The 18,899-nt window shown below is 35.7% G+C and overlaps 1 protein-coding gene and 1 pseudogene across 4 annotated transcripts in view; one reads left to right on the top strand and one right to left on the bottom strand.

Moving 5' to 3' along the window:
• LOC111148268 (poly(A) RNA polymerase D4, non-canonical) overlaps window positions 1–18,455 on the bottom strand; it is a 68,984-nt gene extending 50,529 nt beyond the window's left edge. For 2 of the 4 annotated variants that reach the window (XM_022504733.1, XM_022504735.1), the window contains exons 1-4: window positions 17,844–18,433; window positions 10,929–11,099; window positions 10,634–10,723; window positions 7,833–8,070 (exon numbers count right to left, since the gene is read on the bottom strand). In XM_022504733.1, coding sequence (XP_022360441.1) covers window positions 7,833–8,070; window positions 10,634–10,723; window positions 10,929–11,062 — 462 coding nt within the window. In that variant the 5' untranslated portion in view covers window positions 11,063–11,099; window positions 17,844–18,433. Of the gene's footprint in view, window positions 1–7,832; window positions 8,071–10,633; window positions 10,724–10,928; window positions 11,100–17,843 lie in introns of all 4 variants that reach the window. The other 2 variants (XM_022504736.1, XM_022504734.1) reach the window with 2 other exon arrangements.
• LOC111148269 lies at window positions 13,028–13,483 on the top strand (annotated as a pseudogene).
• Window positions 18,456–18,899: the final 444 nt, after the last annotated feature.

Below are 18,899 nucleotides of genomic sequence, written 5' to 3'. Positions count from 1 at the left end.
GCTCCCTGCTAAGCAGACAGCCTGCTTTTCCCTCTCCCTATCTCTCCCCCTGCTTGTGCTCTTTCTCTGGCAAATAAATAAATAAAATCTTTTAAAAAAATAAAAAATAAAAAAATAAACACAGTAGCCAAGATATGGAAACATCCTAAATGTCTGTCAATGGATAAATGGATAAAGAAAATGTGTTATATATACATATAAACACCCATACACATTCATATACACAATATACATACATACCCACAAATATACATAGACAATGGAATATTATTTGGCCCTACAAAGAAGGAAATTCTGCCATTTGCAACAGGGACAAACCTGGAAGACATTAAGCTAAATAAACTAGACATAAAAATATTGCATGATCTCACTTATCTTAAATCTTAAAAAGTCAAATAAATAAGTAGAGAGTAGAATGGTAATTATCAGGAGCTGGGAGGTAAGGGGGAAATGGGGTGATGTTGGTCAAAGCATACAAACTTGCACTTCTAAGATAGTTCCAGAAATACAATGTATAATATGTTGACTTTAACTAATAATAATACATTATATATACTTGAAATTAGCTAAAAGAGTAGATTTTAGTTGTTCTCACCACAAAAAAATATGGTAACTAAGTGAGGTGAAGGACATTAGCTTGATTATGATATTCATTTCACAATTTATAGACATTATAGTATACACCTTAAATATATACAATTTTTGTCATTCACACTTCAATAAAGCTGGGAAAAAAGGAGGGAGGTAGGAGATGTGGGCATACACATTTTAACTACAGTTGACCTTTGAACAACACAGGTTTGAAATGCACAGGTCCACTTATTAGACTTTTTTCAATGAATACAGTATAGTACTATAAGTGTATTTTCTTTCATATGATTTTAACATTTGTTGTCCAGCTTACTTTATTATAAGAATACAGTACCTAAAACACATAACATACAGTAGGCTATTAGAGAAGTTTTTGGGGTGTCAAAAATTACACGAAGATTTTCAACTGGATAGGAGGCTGGATCCCCTCATCACTGTGATGTTCAAGGGCCAACTGTATTTGAAATTCAGTGAACTAGCACTTTACAAACATTTTATCCCCTTTTTAAATTTGTTTCTAAATAAGTAAAATAATGAAACTTTTTTAAAAATTTTTTTAAAGATAGAGCCTCTAAGAGATCTGTAACTGTCCCTAAGCTGTTACTCCAAGGGTGCCAAGAGGATCCATAAAATTTTCTCCTTTCCAAAATTTAACATTATATAAGAAACTTGAGTAATTCATTCATAATCATCTTTTTATTTTACAATCAATACCAAGAATACCTCAGCCTAACCTCATCTCAATAAAAATTCAAAATCAATTACTTCAATTCACATAGTATCTTCAAACTAACCAGAATTTCCAAAGAACAGTTATAATAGATAGAATTCAGGAGCTTGATTAACTCTTGATTCCTCTACAGCCTCTTTTTTGTCCAGGCAACCATATATTCACCTAAAAGCTAGAGTGAAATAAAAGTTAATTCAGAAAGGTAATTCAGATATCTTACTTAAAGAGTTGTTTGTTAACACAGCAACTTGAAAAACAGACAAAAGATTCTGAAATGGAAGAAAAAAGTAAACTCAGAGGGTATTCATTTTAAATGAATCTTAAATCTTTAGGTTTCAAAAGGAAGAATATGAAGTTTCAAAAAAGCTTTCACTAACAAAATCTTTCCTTGGAGCTGGCTGAACCAGTTGACTGATATAATATTAATTACAATAAATTTATTATTACCAATCTTAGATCACTCAGTCATCTACACTGTATAGCAAGTATTGTTTCAAGTTCTCTATTCTATTTCTCTGGTCACAACTTGATTTCCTGCACTCAGCCAATGCTATTTCAAACTTCCGCCATTCTCAAACCTTGGACATCCCACTTCATTCTCCCCACTCGTAATAGATGACCTTGCACAATAACTCAGAAAGAAAACAGGGGAAGCCACTCAACTATGGGAACTCCACATTAACTTCTCCATATCATACCTACAAACTTCGTTATCTATACCTATCTTCCCTTCCTATCCTCCAATTCCAAAAAGCTTTTCTCTTACCTAAAGCCAATTACTCTACCTATAAGCAGGATCCATGCCGCTTCTACCTTCTGAGGAATCTTACTATGACTGTTCTTTTGTTTGCAGAGTGGTTAATCTCTTCTCTCTCCACTAAATCTTTCCCATAAACATTTATATGTGGTTGAAGTTTCTTCAAACTTAAAAAAATCTTTGTTCTAATTTCAAATCTTTAGCTCCTACCCTTTACAGCAAAACCTCCCAAAAACAGTTGTATATATGCTTTTTTTTTTTTTTTAATTTGATAGACAGAGATTACAAGTAGTCAGAGAGGCAGGCAGGAGGGAGAGGAGGAAGCAGGTTCCCCGCTAAGCAGAGAGCCCGATACGGGGCTCGATCCCAGGACCCTGGGATCATGACCTGAGCCGAAGGCAGAGGCTCTAACCCACTGAGCCACTCAGGTGCCCCTGTATATATGCTTTTAATTTCCATTTCTGCTTTCCCATTCTTTCCACAAACTGTTTTAGTCTTGAATCCAGGCTCTTTTTCCTCCCTGAACAATCATATCCACCCTCCTGGCTTCAATTACCATCTATATGCCAATGATGACCAAACGTACATTGCTGGTCAGTATCTTTGCTGTGAATTCCAGATCTATAATATAAAACTTTCATCTCTAATATCTAATTTGATATTTCAAATGCACGATAAAGACATGTCCAGACTTCATGAGGCCCCTGCTTATCCTCCAATTCCTATTAAACACAAACACACATAAATATTGCTGCTCCTCCATTTTGTTCCACCGCAGTGAATGATCCTACCATGAATCCACGTAGAAGCCTAAAACTCAGAAGTAATCCTCAGTACCCTCTTCTCTATCTAATCTAGTTATTATTCTCAACCAGAGGCAATTCTGCAGTTTATCACTGCTCTTAGGCTGAACACCAAAATAACATACTAGTCTTTGGCCCTCTCCCCACTTCCCCTACCACACTTCAGCCACTTTCCCCTAATCAACCAAACTCCAGCCACCTTGGCCTTCTTTCAGTTCCTTGCTTACTCCATGTTCCCCTCTATGGTAGGAACCTCAAAGATACTGTTCCTTCTCTCTGAATCATTCTCTCCAACCCCACCACACTTTCACTAATTAACCCCTACTCATCCTTCAGTTCTCAGCTAAAACATTACCAGCCAAAACAGGACCATCCCTGACCTCAAAAACATTCTCTCAGCATTGCAATTTTCCTTCACTGCACTTACAAATATATTTGAATGACTATTCTCTCACTACAGTGTATGTATATGATAAAGAGACTGTGATCATGTATATTTAGCACAATACTGTGATATAACATTGTAGCATATAGATAACAGCAGTCACAAGTATTCGCTGAATAATAAATAAAAACAGAATCTCTACTCCCAAGTGTTTCAATTATTACTTTTATTACAGGTGACTTCAGGATTCCTATCTCTGTCCCCGCTTTGCTTCTGAAATATATACTGCCAATTCAACTACAACATATTTTTCTACAATACCAATTAGCTTACAAACAATTGGTGAGTAGGTGAACGGTATCAATTCAACATGTTTGTTGAATTAATTTGTACATGGAGCTGAAATTATACATCATAACCATAAGAAAAAAAAAGAATTCCTTAGTTTGGCTGCTGCACAGGTAGGAGTCCTTATAGATATAACACGACTAAAAATAAGCTCCCACCTATTTGGGTTCCCACTAAATTGACGGTTCCCACTCAATAAAGCATCCTGTCAGTCTCAAACAGCTCTCTGCTGATGTATTTCCTTCTGTGTCTACTAACAGCAGCCTCACTGACTCAGAGCTCCACCTTTAACTGCCTTGTCTCAATGCCCATCACAAGGCAGTATCTCAACTCTATTTCGCACATTTTTAATATACCCTGCAGCAGCATCCAGCCATACTAAGCCGCCTACCCAGTCTGACCAAGTTATTTCCCAAGGTATCAATTATTACTCTTGATAGTGTTCTGGTTACAAAATTGTTTAGGTTTTGAGTAGCCTACTCCAGCTCTATTTTCCCCAGCCCTATTTTCTTAGTGTGCAATATGCAGAATACAAGCTTCCTCAAGAGCACAAAAATTACAAAGCTTACCACAGTTCCAAATAGTTCTTGACTAGTCCCTCAATTAATTTATATATCCCAAATCCGTATTCCTTATCTCTGTTAGTAGTCCAAAATCAAATCATTGGAGTTACAAATGCCCCTCTCTCTCTTCCCTATATTCAATGATTCCACACATTCTACCAATTGTCCTTATTCATGGTCTCTCACATCTTTCTCACAACCCTATGCCATAACTGAAAGCTTCAGCACATCTCATCTGAATGAATTTAATAGCCTTCAAGGTAATAATCATCAATCTTGCAGGGCCTCCTTATTCCAAGCTCAACTCCACTATACCACAAGAATTATCTTCCCCAAAATGCCAATCTGATTGTGCTATTCCTCTACTCAAAAAACTTCTATGGCATTCTACTGTGCATTCAAGGCCCAAAATCACTACCCCATTTTTATCTCACACTGAAGCTCCCATTCACTTCACGCTGTAGCAGAGGTAAACAGAGGTAAACAATACAAATCATTGAGCACACTGCTGGCAAAAAAAGATACTTATTAATATTAGCTATTACCATCACAGATTACCTGGTGTTACAGTCAGTTCTAAGAATGTCATCTCCCTAACCCTGATTTTAAGCACCTTAGATTCCTTCTCTTTGTATTATCAGAGACAAGGGTCAAATCTCGGTTGTGTCACTTACTAGCTGTAACCTTGAGCAAGTTATTTAGCTTTCTGAGCCTCAGTAAAATTAGGATAATATCCATGTCATGGGGTTGTTGAAAAGACTAAATGACATAACATATGTAGAATGCCTAGAAGAGAAAAGACATCAATAAATGTTAGTTTTCTTTACAAGTGTTCGCTTAAAGAATGAACACAGAACCAACTGTTTGCCTTCTTTTTCCTACAACTAAGCAAGTAGAGAGTAGCACTCAAAGAAATTGGCTTAACAACATAATGTATCTTTACCTTTCTGAAATAAATGCTTACTCCAAAAACATAAGATTTAAGAGAATTTTTTCCTATGCTATCAAGTGAAGAAAAAGTTAATTGATATGGAACTATACTTCACTAGATGATATATACTGACCAATATAAGTTATGTTATTAAATTTACTAAAACAACATGTATTTAGTCTATATGCAGAACTAGCAGTTATTTAGTTAGTTCTAATAGTTAACTATTAAACATATAAATACATGCAAAAATACAGAAAGCTTCAATACTTATAAATTCCATAAAAAATGAGCCTGCATACATACATTAAAAACCCACATATATTAAAAGATTCTTATACATTCACTCTAAGAATTGGTCTGATTTGATTTACAGCACAGCCTTTCATATTACAGCATTACAAGAGTTTCTTTAAAATGAAAAAGCAAAGAAAGGAGAAAGAATGGGGGGTTGGGGGTAGGGGGAGAAACAGTACCAAAACTTCTCAAGTAGTCTTTTCCATTTTATTTTGCCTCTTCCTCCCTCCTCCTGGTTTTGCCTAACTGCTTTCCTACTTTATAATAACAAGAGAATGACAGAACCTTTTTAATAAGTAGTGCTGGGACAAATGGACTAAGCAAAAGAATGAAGCTGGATCCCTACTTCATATCATAAAAAAATTAAGTCAAAATGGACCAAAGACCTAAATCTAAGAGCTCAACTATAAAACTCTTAGAATAACACACAGACATTAATCTTTGTGACACTGGATCAGGCAATGGTTTCTTATATGCCAAATGCTCGGCAACCAAAGAAAAACAGATAAATTGGACTTCATTAAAATGAAAAGCTTTTGTGTTTTGAAGGACACCAACAAGAAAGGAAAAAGACAAACAATAGAATGGGAGAATATATCTGCAAATCATATACCTGATAAAGGTCTAATACTGAGAATATATAAAGGACTCGTTACAACTCAACAATAAAATATAAAAAACCCAATTAAAAATGGGCAAAAGATCTGAATAGACAGTTACTCAAAGAAGATACACAAATAGCCAATATGCAAATGAAAAGATGACCAACATCATTAGTCATTAGCAAAATGGAAATCAAAATCCCAATGAGATACCATTTCATACCCACCAGGATAGCTATAATCAAAAAGACAGACAACAATGAATGCCGGCAAGGATGCGGAGAAACTAGAACACTTATGCACTGTTGGTAAGAAAGTAAAATAGTGTAGCCACTTTAGAAAACACTTTGGCAGTTCCTCAAAAAGTTATACATAGAGTTACCACATTACCCAAATTCACTTCTAGGTGTATACCCAAGGAAATGAAAGTATGTCCACACAAAAACTTGTACACAGATTTTCATAGTGGCATTATTCAGAATAGTCAAAGAGTAGAAATAGCCCCAAAGTTGATCAGCTGATGAATGCATAAACAAAATAGACTATATCAATACAATGTAGTATTATTTAATTATAAAAAAAGACAAAGAACTGACACATGCCACATGCAGAACCTTGAAAATATGCTAAGTGAAAAAAGCAAGACGACATAATGTATGATTCCATTTACATGAAATGCCCAGAATAAGTAAATCCAGAGATAAAAAAATCAATTGGTGGTTGCCAAAGGCAGGCAGGTAGGGTGAGAAGGTAAGGGATGGGGAAGGGACTGCTACTAGGTACAAGTCTTTTTCTGGGGATGATGAAAACATACTAGAATTAGATAGTGGTGATGGTTGTAGAAATTTGCGAATATACTAAAAAAACCACTGAATCATACACCTAAAAAGAGCAAATTTCATGATAGTTCTCTCTCAAAGAAAAAAAGAATGATAAAGGAACAAAAAGCAGCACAAATGAAGAATAAAGCAAGCGTTCCTTTTTGACCCAACACTTTTTGCACACTTACTATATTCCAGACCTATGCTGGTTGCTAGGAACCCAAAGATGAGTAAAACAAAGTCACTACACTTTTCAGGATCATTCTCCTCAGCCTACAAATGTCGTATTTCTTAAAAATGGAGCAGCTTTGAAAATGCAAAAATAGCAAATATAAGCCATAGACAAGCCAAGAGAATGCAGATATTTATGTTATAAACTCTTACAAATTACCTAGATTTTTTTTTTTTTTTTTTTGGTTGGGGGGCTGGATTTGCTTCTAATATTAGTGTTTAAATAACACATGATTCCCCAGTGCTGATAATGTCATTTTAAAAATAATTATTAAACAGCTTTATTTCATTTATTTGAAATACTCTTCATAAAATAATATTTCAGATAAATCTTTGTCGTATCACTCTGAATGTATTCATTTCTCAGTGACTCCTGAACTCTTATTTTTGACATTCAAAAACCTCATAATACAAATATCCCAAAAGAAAATGCTTTTTGACACTTTATTACAATAACCATATGAAAATGTATTTCTCTATAATAAAAATAAGTAACAACAGAGTACTCTAAACTAAGAAATTGAATGTTCTGAGCCCTAATCCAGACTTTTATGAATCAGAAAAAATCTGATTTCCTGACATGAAAGCTGCACTTCCATAAAAGAACAGCTAACAAAAAATTTAAAAAATCAAATTTAGACAGAAAACTGTGTTAAATAAACAAAGCAAAAAAGGCATATTCAGCTTAATCCAAAACATTAGGTATTTCTGGTGTTTTTAATACATTATAAACTTCCCAAAAGGTAAAAAACTAAAATCTACATTATTATTACCTTATCTTTGGCCTCAGGCAGTGTGATTTCTCTAGGTTCTAAAAATGGTATTTCTCGAAAAGGTGGAACACATCTGACTATATCTGGTACATAGTGTGTATGAAACAATGGCGGCATTGAGTATCTTCTTTCACCTGATAAAGGCACTATGTGGTTAACTATAGTTGGCTCTTGGTGGGGTGAATGGAAACGTTGCCGTTTACCGTCAAGAGGAAGGTTTTTTTCATCGCTTAATCTCCTGAAAACAAGCAATATACCTTAGTGATTAAAGCTATAACTGTCTAATAACAAAGAGAAAACAATTAAAAATATATAAATAACAAACACCATTAACAACTCTTTTCAGCAAGGCCACATTATTAGTTCTCTATGAATCTTTAAATATTTATTGTAAGCACAAAAGATCCCTTAAAAAAATACCTTAGGAAAAATGAATAGTAACAATGCATATAAAAAAATTAATCTCCTACATTTGAACTACCCCAATGTTTACCTCACCAGTGAAAACTTTGTAGGAAAACTTCTATTCACAGATCACTAACAATAAAAACCCAAATTCTAACATAGGGAGAGTAAGATTAAGTGAACTGAGTGTTCTATATTTTAAAACGCTCTTTAAGGGGCACCTGGCTGTCAGTCAGTAAAGCGTAAAACTCTTGATCTCTAGGTTGTGAGTTCAAGCCCCATAATGGGTGTAGAGATTACTTAAAAATAAAATCTTAAAAAATATTACATATATATGTATATACATATATATATATATAAATTTAAAAGGTCTTTAAGTCCACCTATGTTCTGGCTCATCAGTTGGAAAGATCATATTAAAAAGTTATAAAGACAATGAACAACTAAAGAAATATGAAAACTAACTGTATTTCAGATAACAGTAAAGTCTTAATGTTAAATTTCTTGGGCATGACAAACGCATTTTGGTTATATAGGAGAATATCCTTGTTCTTAGGAGGAACACACTGATGTGCTTTGGGGTAGAATGAAGTGATGTCTACAGCTTTTTCATATGGTTCAGAAAAAAAGAAGGAGTAGAGAGAAAAAGAGGCAAAAAATAAATAAACAAATAAATAAATAAATAAATGTAGCACAACTTTAATGAATCTAGGAAAATAGCATACAGGTTTATTGTACTATTCTTCAAATTTTTCTGAAGGTATATAATTTTCAAAATCAAAAAGCAACAGGAAATAAAAAATAATTATTTGTTTAAAAAAATACTTCATTGATACATTAAGTTGTTCATACAGATAACACTTTAGGCTATGGGAAATGGTCTGGGTTCCCTTAAGCTCTAAAATTCCATGGGTCATAGCCACTTGAAGGTTTTTATTATAACACTCCTTTAGGATTACACCAATTCCTCACTCCTTGATCCACGAAATAAGTGGAACTCCTACTCAGGTAAAAATATACAGTGCTAACAACATAAGAGTATATTTAAGATCTTTTAACATAAAAGTGATTTAGCTTTATAGGCTGAATAGCTTCTATTGAGAATGCCAATTTTAGTTTTTAAAATATGTGTAACTATGAGCCAATGGAATTAACTTTTATTTGTGATTCAGAAGTTAGCTATCAGACAACTTCAAAAATATTAAAATCTGAATAAAGTCAATACTTTTAGGATCATTATATAGCTTTCCACAGTGCTTCCAAGCAGAGGATCTAGAGCCAGACCACCTGGGTTCAAATCCCAGTATGCTTCCACCTGAATAACTAGTTGCTTAGCCTCTGTATGCTTCATCTTTCTCAAAAGAAGAGAAGTAACATACCTCATAGAGTGTTGTGAAACTTAATCAAATTATTTGTAAAGTCCTAAGAACAATGCCAATTTAGTGACCAATTATTTCTTAGCTAGTGTTATTTTAAATTGGACATAAAGTTATGGAATAACTACACAGGCTTTAAACAGTAGTATCTTGCCAGTACTGCCAAATTTTATTTTAATAATCATCTCTAAAGTTCTATTACAATTACTTTGTGATACATCCATTTCTTTTAATTGGTTAAGATTAACTGACTCTGATTTCTCTATAGAAGGCTTTAAGTCATGTAGAAATTTTTACTAAAATAATAGTTATTATGGAACCTTACCTGTGTAAGACTGTGATAAATCAATCGTAAACTTTACTGTAAAGAAGGTATTATGGGCTGAACTGTGTACCCTCAAAATTCTTACAGTTAAGCCCTAATTCCCAGTACCTCAAAATGTAGTTTTGGACATTCGGCCTTTAAAAAAGTTACAGTGGTGTCATTAAAGTGGGCCCTAATCCAGTATGACTCGTGTCCTCAGACGAAGAGCAAATTAGGACACACAAAACACAGAGGAATGACCATGTAGGACACAGAGAAAGCAGCCATGTACAAACCAAGGAGGCAGGCCTCAACAGACACCAAACCTGCCCGGACCTTGATCTTTCAGACCTCTGGCCTCCAGAATTGTGAGAAAATAAATTTCTGTTGCTGTTGTGCTTTGTTATGGTAGCCCCAGCAAACTAATACAGAAAACTGCCTAATTTAGTTAATATTTCAATTCATAGTAGTATTCTGAAGAAATATAGCTTCATTCCATCTAAAATTTGCAGTGTTGGGAATAAATCAATAAAAACATCCCTAAAATTTTTTAAATATATAGTAGAAGTTTTAAAATTCTCTGATAGGACTGATCACACAGGTTCCAGAAAATAAAATTTAGGGTATAGTACCCATCCAATCTTAATGTAAGAAACACTGATCTACAGTTCTGAGAAATCCCAACTCTTCTTCTAAAATAATTAAGAAGTACTTACTTCCTTCCTCGAAATAACGGAGATGTCGAGGTCTGTATTGGACTGACATTTCCATACGTCAACTGCTGTAAAGACACAGCTCTTGACAAACTACCGAAAACACATAAAAAACAGTAGTAATAAACACTTTTACCTTAAAAACAAAAAAACAATTTCATAAAAACTAAATATTTCACTGATCAAAAGAAAGTAAGAAAATGACATTTTAACTTCAAATGTTTCATACAAAAAGGGTTTCTGTCAAGTAGAAAACAAAATTTATAAATGATACGGACCAAAATATCACTGTACTTACTCTGTATTCTGAAAGTTAAACTGTGCATCTATAAGCTGCTGGTGTGAATAAAGAGTTGGCGAGAGGGCAAAGAAGTTATGTTGTTGATGGTTTGGGGTGAAAGGCGGGCGACCCAAAATTGAGTTTGGGAACATGCTCTTGTTCACTAAAAGTGAACATGTATTCTTCTACCTAGAATAGTTTTAAAAGACAAATTATTATATCTTAAATATACTGAACTCTTTATTAACTAACATCTACTATTTAAAAGCAATTAGTTACCAAGTTATGAATTTCATTTGCAAAGTTATTTCAAAAGTTTAAACATCAATATGTCCCACTAAACATAACAAAAAACTTGGTAATAATGAATTTTATTTTTTTAACTTTTTTTTTTGCTAATGAATTTTATATCTAGATTAAGATAATTATTATTCAAATGATAGTAAAATATATGCAAGTTTCTAATTTCTTCAAAATTTGCCCTAATATCAACAGATCTTTCAGAAATAAAGTTATCACCACCTACTCTGATAATTAAAAAAACACCCAATACAGACATTTAATGAAGCCATACAACTCTTGTGTTTATTTATACCCAATCTAATTTATTCAAAGGTATAAGCCATAATAAGATAAGCTGATTCCTAAGATACAGATCTTACAGATCTTCTTAGAGATCTCCTCAAAAAAGGGAAGGAATCTGTACTGCCTAATAACTCTTAAATTCCGAGATTCCCTTCAAAGTCTAAATAACTTATATAAAGGACATCTAGTAAGAGAGAGCTTGTTCCACAGCAATGGGAAAAATTTATATATAATAGTCCCCCCTTATCCATGACTTCATTTTCTGTGGTTTCAGTTATCTGCGGTCAACTGCAGCCCAGAAGCAAATGATCCTCCTTTGACATAACCTCAGGTCAATAGCAGCCTAACGCTATGTCACAATACACACATCATTCACCTCACTTCATCTCATCACATAGGCATTTTATCAACTATAGCATCATCACAAGAAGGGTGAATACAGTATTAGATATTCTGAGAGACAACATTCATAAAACTATCACAGTAGATTATTATAATTGTTCCATTTTCTTATTAGTTGTTGTTGTGCTGAGTTTATAAATTAAACTTTATTATAGGTATGTGTGTAGAGGATAAAACCATAGTATATATAGGGGTCAGCAGTACCCAGTTTTAGGCATCCCCTAGGGATTTTGGACTATCTCCACTGTGGATGGGGAGGAGGGGGCCTACTGTACAAAGCAATCAGAATCATTCAGTGACCAGGTAAGAGACTAGATATTTATACTTTGCAATGACTCATCCCTAAAGGCTGGAAACTTACAAAGAATAGGTTCAGGTAACAAACTGAAAGCAAATATTAAGAAAAATCAACAAAGTGAAAATAGGATTCCCAGCCCACCTCCCAACACAGGCAACAAGAAAACTCATCTATGGAGTAACTGAGAAAGAAACTATATAATATGGTAACCAGAGAGCCTATAATATAGTAACAGTTTTCCAAGGAAAAGTTAAGCCTGCTGGGAAGCTACAGTGAAGCCTACTACTGAACTGTCCACCCATATACAAAGAGCTTGCAATCAGATTTCCAGTACCTCTCACTTAAAATAAACATCCACAGATCACCATTAGAAAAAAAAAGATCAAGGAATAAACAAAAACAATGCCAAGAACAAGTTAAAACTAAAAAAAAAAAAAAAAAAAAAAATTAAAAAACACTCCATACATAAAACAAGAATATGCTGTTTTCAGGACACCCGGGTGGCTCAGTCAGTTGAGCAACCACCTCTTGATTTCAGCTCAGGTTGTGAGATCAAGCCCTGCATCTGCCTCCTGTCCTCAGCACACCTCCTGTCCTCAGCACAGTCTGCTTCCCTCCCTCTCTGCCCAGGGGGAACCTGGCAGGGGAGCAGGGGATCCCCTGCTCACACATTCTCTCTCTCTCTCTCTCTCTCTCTCTCTCTCCAATAAGTAAATAAATCTTTAAAAGAAGAAGAAGAAGAAGAAGAAGAAGAAGAATCTCAGCTGGTCCACCCATGAACCCCAGCACCAACCCTATTCCCCACACACAGTCCCATTCCCACTCCAACAAGATGAAAGAAGCTATCACGAACCAGAAGAAACTCACCAAAGGCAAGTACTAGTGTGCATTAGTGGGAAAGGAATTGCTCACGGAAAGAAGATGGTTCATAGAACAGCTACAGCTTAAAAAGTTAGAGGTAAACAATATCTCTGGTATAGAAGAAGTGAGTATGTTCACAAACCAAGGAACAGTGATCCGCTTTAACAACCCCGAAGTTCAGGAATTGCTAGCAGCAAACACTTTCCATTAAAGGCCACGCTGAGACAAAGCAGCTGACAGAAATCCTACCCAGAGTCTTAAACCAACTCAGTGCAGACAGTATGACCGTTCAAGGAGACTGGCTGAAGCTCAGCCCAAACAATCTGTGGATGGAAAAGCCCCACTTGCTATTGAAGAGGAGGAGGAGGATGAAGTTCCAGATCTTACGGAGAACTCAGAAGAAGCTTCCAAGAATGAAGCAAACTAAACTGAGTCAACTTCTGAAGAAGATAAAACTTGAAGAAGTTACTGGGAGCTGCTATTTTAAAGTATGACTGGTTTTTAAAATTCTGCTCATGGATCCAACAAAATCTAGATCTCTAATATTTTTGTGCCCAAACCCCTTGGATACTGCAGCTCTTTTCAGTTTTTGTTTATACACAATTCATTCATTGCAGCTAATTAAGCTGAAAAAGCGTGGGAAGAAAGTTGGAAACAAGGTTAATAAAGTTCTTTGCCTAAGGGGAAACAAAAAAAAGACTATACTATTTAAAAATCAAAAAAGTCTCTTGGAAATCACAAAATTGAAAGCAGAACTATTGAGTAAAAAGTTAAAAGATAACATTGAGGAAATCTCTTAGAACAAAAAGGAAAAACAGATGAGGGTAGAAAGGAGGCAGGACAGTAAGAGGAAAAATATAAGAGAATCAAATTATATGGTCAAACATCAAACATAACAGAAATTCCTGTAGAAGACAGAAAACACAGAGAAGGAAATTATCAAATAAATAAAACAAGAAAATGTCCAGGACTGAAGAAAACCAATCCTGAGAATTAAAGAACCTAATGAATACAAAGTACATTAAAAAATAAATATGCATCAAAGTATGGTGAATTTCAGAATATCAGGAAAAAGAAGCTTATGAAATATTACAAAAGAGGAAAATGTTATAAAAGTTCAAAATGTCTTTAAACTCCCTAACAGCAACAGAGGAAACAATAAGACAATGAAGTCAGTGCCTTCAAGCCTCTGAAGAAAATGTTCTCAAGAAGTAATTCCATACCCAGCTATAATAACAAGGCAAGGGAGAACAAAAACATGTTCAGACATGCAAGGTATCAAAAAACAAAACAAAACCTGGGATCTAGGAAAAGGGAGATCTGCTCTAGGGCAGAGACAAAGCAAATTCCCTCCGATGATGGTGAAGGGAAGCTATCAGTTTGAATTAGAGCCAAGAAGAAAAAGGGTTTCAAGAAGATAGCCAAGAAGAAAAAAACTTAAAACTTTACTGACAGATTATCTGATGTATCTGACCACAGAAAGGAATTCTGCTAACAGAGAAGAAATAATCATAGAAACAGAAAAGTAGCAAGTTGAAAAGAAATTAATAAACAACAAAAAACCCCAAAAATCATATAAAAAAGAAAATATAATCATGACCTATGTGGTTCTCACAATAACACAAACATTAAAAATACTAATTTAGACAAAAACTGTAATAAAATTATTGTATATCATTTATTACATATTAAAGGATTACATGTATGTTATATAGTTACATGTTCATATACATTATAATTTAATGATAAGAGAGGGTACATAAAGGTGCTAAATCCTCATTTTCAGCAGATGTCAAATTTAAAAGCAAGCTATAGAAGTTTTTTAAGCATTTTTTTTTTTTAGAAGAACAGAGGAAAATAACACTTAAGTAGCTAAAAGAAATGTAGCTGCCTTTGGGTATTGAGACCAGATGGCTGGAAAAGCTGGAGCAAGAGAAAATAGGAGAGTAAAAGACAAAGAGCCGGAGAGAAACTAATAAATCACTCATACAAAATTTTTTTTTCAATTTTGTGAAATTTAAATACCCAATACTGGCAGATACACAGAAAATGAGAACACAGATAATGAGATTCACCAGTCCAGGCTTCATTGTGAACAAGAGTCTTGGGCCACCATCAGATCTCATCCCAAGTGCCCAACTCCCTAATTTGTACAAGAGACAAGGTGTTACCTCCAGAAAACAAAAATTTATCAACTCTCTTCAACAGGTCTGTACCTCTTACCAGAGGAGATTTTTCGAAAACAATCAATCCTAGCATAGGTGCTAAATTGTACTCACTGATTTTCACTGCTCAGAGGAAATGGAAATTATCTTGAACCAAGAAGGATTCCAGACAATCCTTTATTAATAAAGTACACTCAATCACAGAAAGCAAGATTTAAGACAAATAACTAAAGACTTGCTCTATCATTTTCCCCGGAATCATGCTCTTTCCTTTTTGGCTTTCTTTATTCTGTTTCCCTGACCCAAACTCCCATAAACATAATTCCTATCCTAAGATTCATGAGAAAATGACATTAAATATAACTTATTATATTTAATTCAAATTCATTATATTTAAAATTCATTATATTTAGTTCAAAATTCAAATAATGAATTTTTCTTGGTATTTCATTTCGTTGGAATACAGATACTATAGATTTGCTCGAACAAGGGAAGGAATTTATATTCAGAAAAGCTAAAATTAAAATGTTCTATTTTCAGATTTATTTAAATCAGTTCATAGTTAAAATTTGACACACTCTGTTTACATCTATGAATTATATGCTTGTGTTTTTCCTCTGGACCCGCATCAAGTCCCATATACATGCATTCAGACTTGAAGATCCCAAATGACATGATAGCCAGACTTCAACTTATTTCTATCCCATGATATGTTAAGATCCAAATTGGGAATTAAGTCAAAAGGTGTCTCGTGGCCCAGTAGCACTCAACAAAGCTAATGACCAAATTATCCAAGGCTTAAGAGCGTACAATGATTACTTAGCCAAAAGTTTACCTTAGGGCAGATATCCTGTTCAGCCTATCCCAAATTCCCAGATAAGCATCAAAACTTTTACAGTCCCTCCACAACAAAATACCTGTCAGGTTCTCCTCATTATGAATCTTGGCCCTCAAGTCTAGCTCATAACTAGGCCAGCCCTCACAGTAGGATCATTCCTATGGGAATTAACCAATGGCATTCAATGCCCCATCTGCATAACCATGATAAAGTAAAACAAAGGTCTATGAATTTCAGTTCCTCTTTCTAATATTTTTTTTCTTGTGATTTTGGTGAAGAATAATCTAAAATAATCCAAAAATAATAATCTATCATAAACAATACAAGGGATCATCTTTTAAACAGAATGGACTTTTAGAGTATAAAATCCAGCAAACCTATTACCACTGTAGCATTAAGGAGACCTCCACAAAATTTTAAATCTTTTTCTTTATATTCTGAATGAAAGGCTTCTTCACTAAGTCTACTTGATGATCTACATAAAACACTACTCCACATTAGCTGTGGTAGCAAGTATAAGAAATTCCATGATAAATAAATAAAATCCAGATATTGGAGGTATCCCGTTTTTCTTAGCTTAAAAGTTATCAGTTTCTCAATACATACATGACTATAAAATAGGATAATCTACAAACTTTTGGTGTGTTTTAAAACCATTGCATTGGTTCTTGTCTTAAGGAAAAAATCTTAAAGTTGCTTCTTGACTAAGGTTGACACAATGGGATATTTACACAGGTTTATTTGTAAATAATCATACATGAGAAACAAGGCCGTTTAAGAGTAGTTTACCAAGTAATTCCTACTGATACGGTATTTGCTCCTGTAACGCACGACCTGGAATTTCTGTCCTAAACTTGATCTCTCCTCCAATCAATTAGAGAACTTTCTAGGTTATATAATTCCTTCATCAGAATTTCCTAGAAAGCAGAATCTCCCTAGGATAAAAGCCAAAAGCCAGACTGTGGGAACTAAATCAAGTTATCTGTCCACTTTGTCCAAATGCCTTTGATATCCTAAACTCACTTTTCTCCACAGACCAAAAAGCCCAATTCCTAAATCCTGCTCACCCACTGTCAAAACTACCTGAAGGTTTTGAAAAGGACATTCCTTTTTATTAAGAATTAGATTCCATCCAAGAGTTAAAAAATAATGTTGTCATGTAGTTTGAAATGGACGTTTCCTAAATGATTGATAAATGGCCTGTTTCACATAAAGCCCCATATCATGGAGCATTTCCAGATTAGACATAATTGGGGCTAACACCAACAAAATCATATTACCATCACTGGCTAGCTACTATGAGCCTTTTGGCTGTCCACGTTAAAAATCTGTACTAATAAACCATACAAGGCAATATATACAAAAATAGCATGTTACGGATCAGACAAACACAGATCTAGTGTTCAGTTATGATCTTTCCTCACAAAATCACATACCACGTATTTGTTAACAAGTTTCGATTTAGCTTGAGTTTTACAGTTTCAGTTTCTTTCTTTTTTGCTCACCCTACTGATATCCGCTATCTAAAGAACTACTGCTGTGTTAAACAAAGAGCTAAAAGAGAGAAAACAAGACAGGGTATTTGAATAATCCAGATACTGAGACACAAACACCATGGTGTTCTGGCCTAGAGAGATGAAGAGTCTAACCACAGAGGCTTAACGGGAAGAGTACAATCTGATAGACTTCAGACTGGGACAGACTGTACACTTTCCTGTAAAATGAAGAACTGAGGCCCATTTAATTAAAGTCTTAAATTCTGAAATATTAATCCAGATATTTACCTTAGTTTTTCACCACCCTTTGAAACACCATGCAGAGGTCCCAAGACAGTCTTTCTCTTATGGTCCTAGACTGAGAACGGGGCGCGAGGAAGGGAAACGAGTGGAAAAAGTAAGCGGTCCTAAGATTCTTCAAAAAGTGCAACAGCTTGAGGGACGCCCATATGTCGGGGACGTCTAAGAAATAATGCCGGAACTTCCCACGCAAACATAAAAGTGCGGTTTCAGGAAAAGTTCCCCGAGCCCCGCCCCCCCCGACCTGGGCCTAAGGGTTGCGTCCTTTTCCGAAACCCACTAACTCACAGGTGTCCTTGGGGAAGTCTAAGCAGGGCCAACCGGCACTGCCCGCCCAGAAGCTCCAAGGCCGGAGCAGCGAGGGTCTGGCGCGCACGGTAGTAGCTTTCGCCCCAGCCAAAAGCAGGTAGCGGCCTGCGGAAGGGCTAGGCCTGGCTCCGGATCCGGATTGCAATCTAAACCCCAGGCGCGGCGGCCGGGGAGGAGCAACAGAAGAAAAGACAGGGCTAGCAAGCGTGTGGGAGGTTCGAGGCGGTAGCAAGAAGAGGAAGACCAAAAAGTCGCCGAAAAAAAAAAGGCGTAGAAAGCCCGGTCAGGAACACCCGGAAGACCGCCACGACCCCGGATGGGAACCGCGAGCAGGGAGCTAGAGGTCACACTTCCGGCATCCGCCCCCACTTCCAGCGAGCGCTTTGCTTGAGTGCGCAGACGCACGACTGTTGCAGTCCGGGTATGGCCGGAGGCGGACACTTAACGACAGTGAGCGCGAGTGGTGAAAGGGAGAGGACAACCCTGAGACCTGGAACTGTAGGAGTTCGGCTGAGGCGCGGTCGCGGAAGGCTCCTTCGGGCCACCTACCGGAGCTGACGCCCAGTAGCTCTTGTTCTGATACGCACATTTTACTGCTCCTTCTTGTCTCAGCCGGTTGAGTCCTCCCCCCGAGAAGCTTTTCCTGACCCTTTTCCCTCACTCCTCAGCACCAAATCTGTAATAAGCTTTGTTTTTTACCCTTCCAGGGAAGTGAAATTTGCTTGGAGTTGAAAA

The sequence above is a fragment of the Enhydra lutris genome, unplaced genomic scaffold (assembly GCF_002288905.1).
Source record: "Enhydra lutris kenyoni isolate GAN:26980312 unplaced genomic scaffold, ASM228890v2 scaffoldscaffold19, whole genome shotgun sequence".
Taxonomy (NCBI): domain Eukaryota; kingdom Metazoa; phylum Chordata; class Mammalia; order Carnivora; family Mustelidae; genus Enhydra; species Enhydra lutris.
The sequence above is the reverse complement of the archived record's forward strand: the minus strand, read 5'-3'. Positions and strand labels throughout refer to the sequence as shown.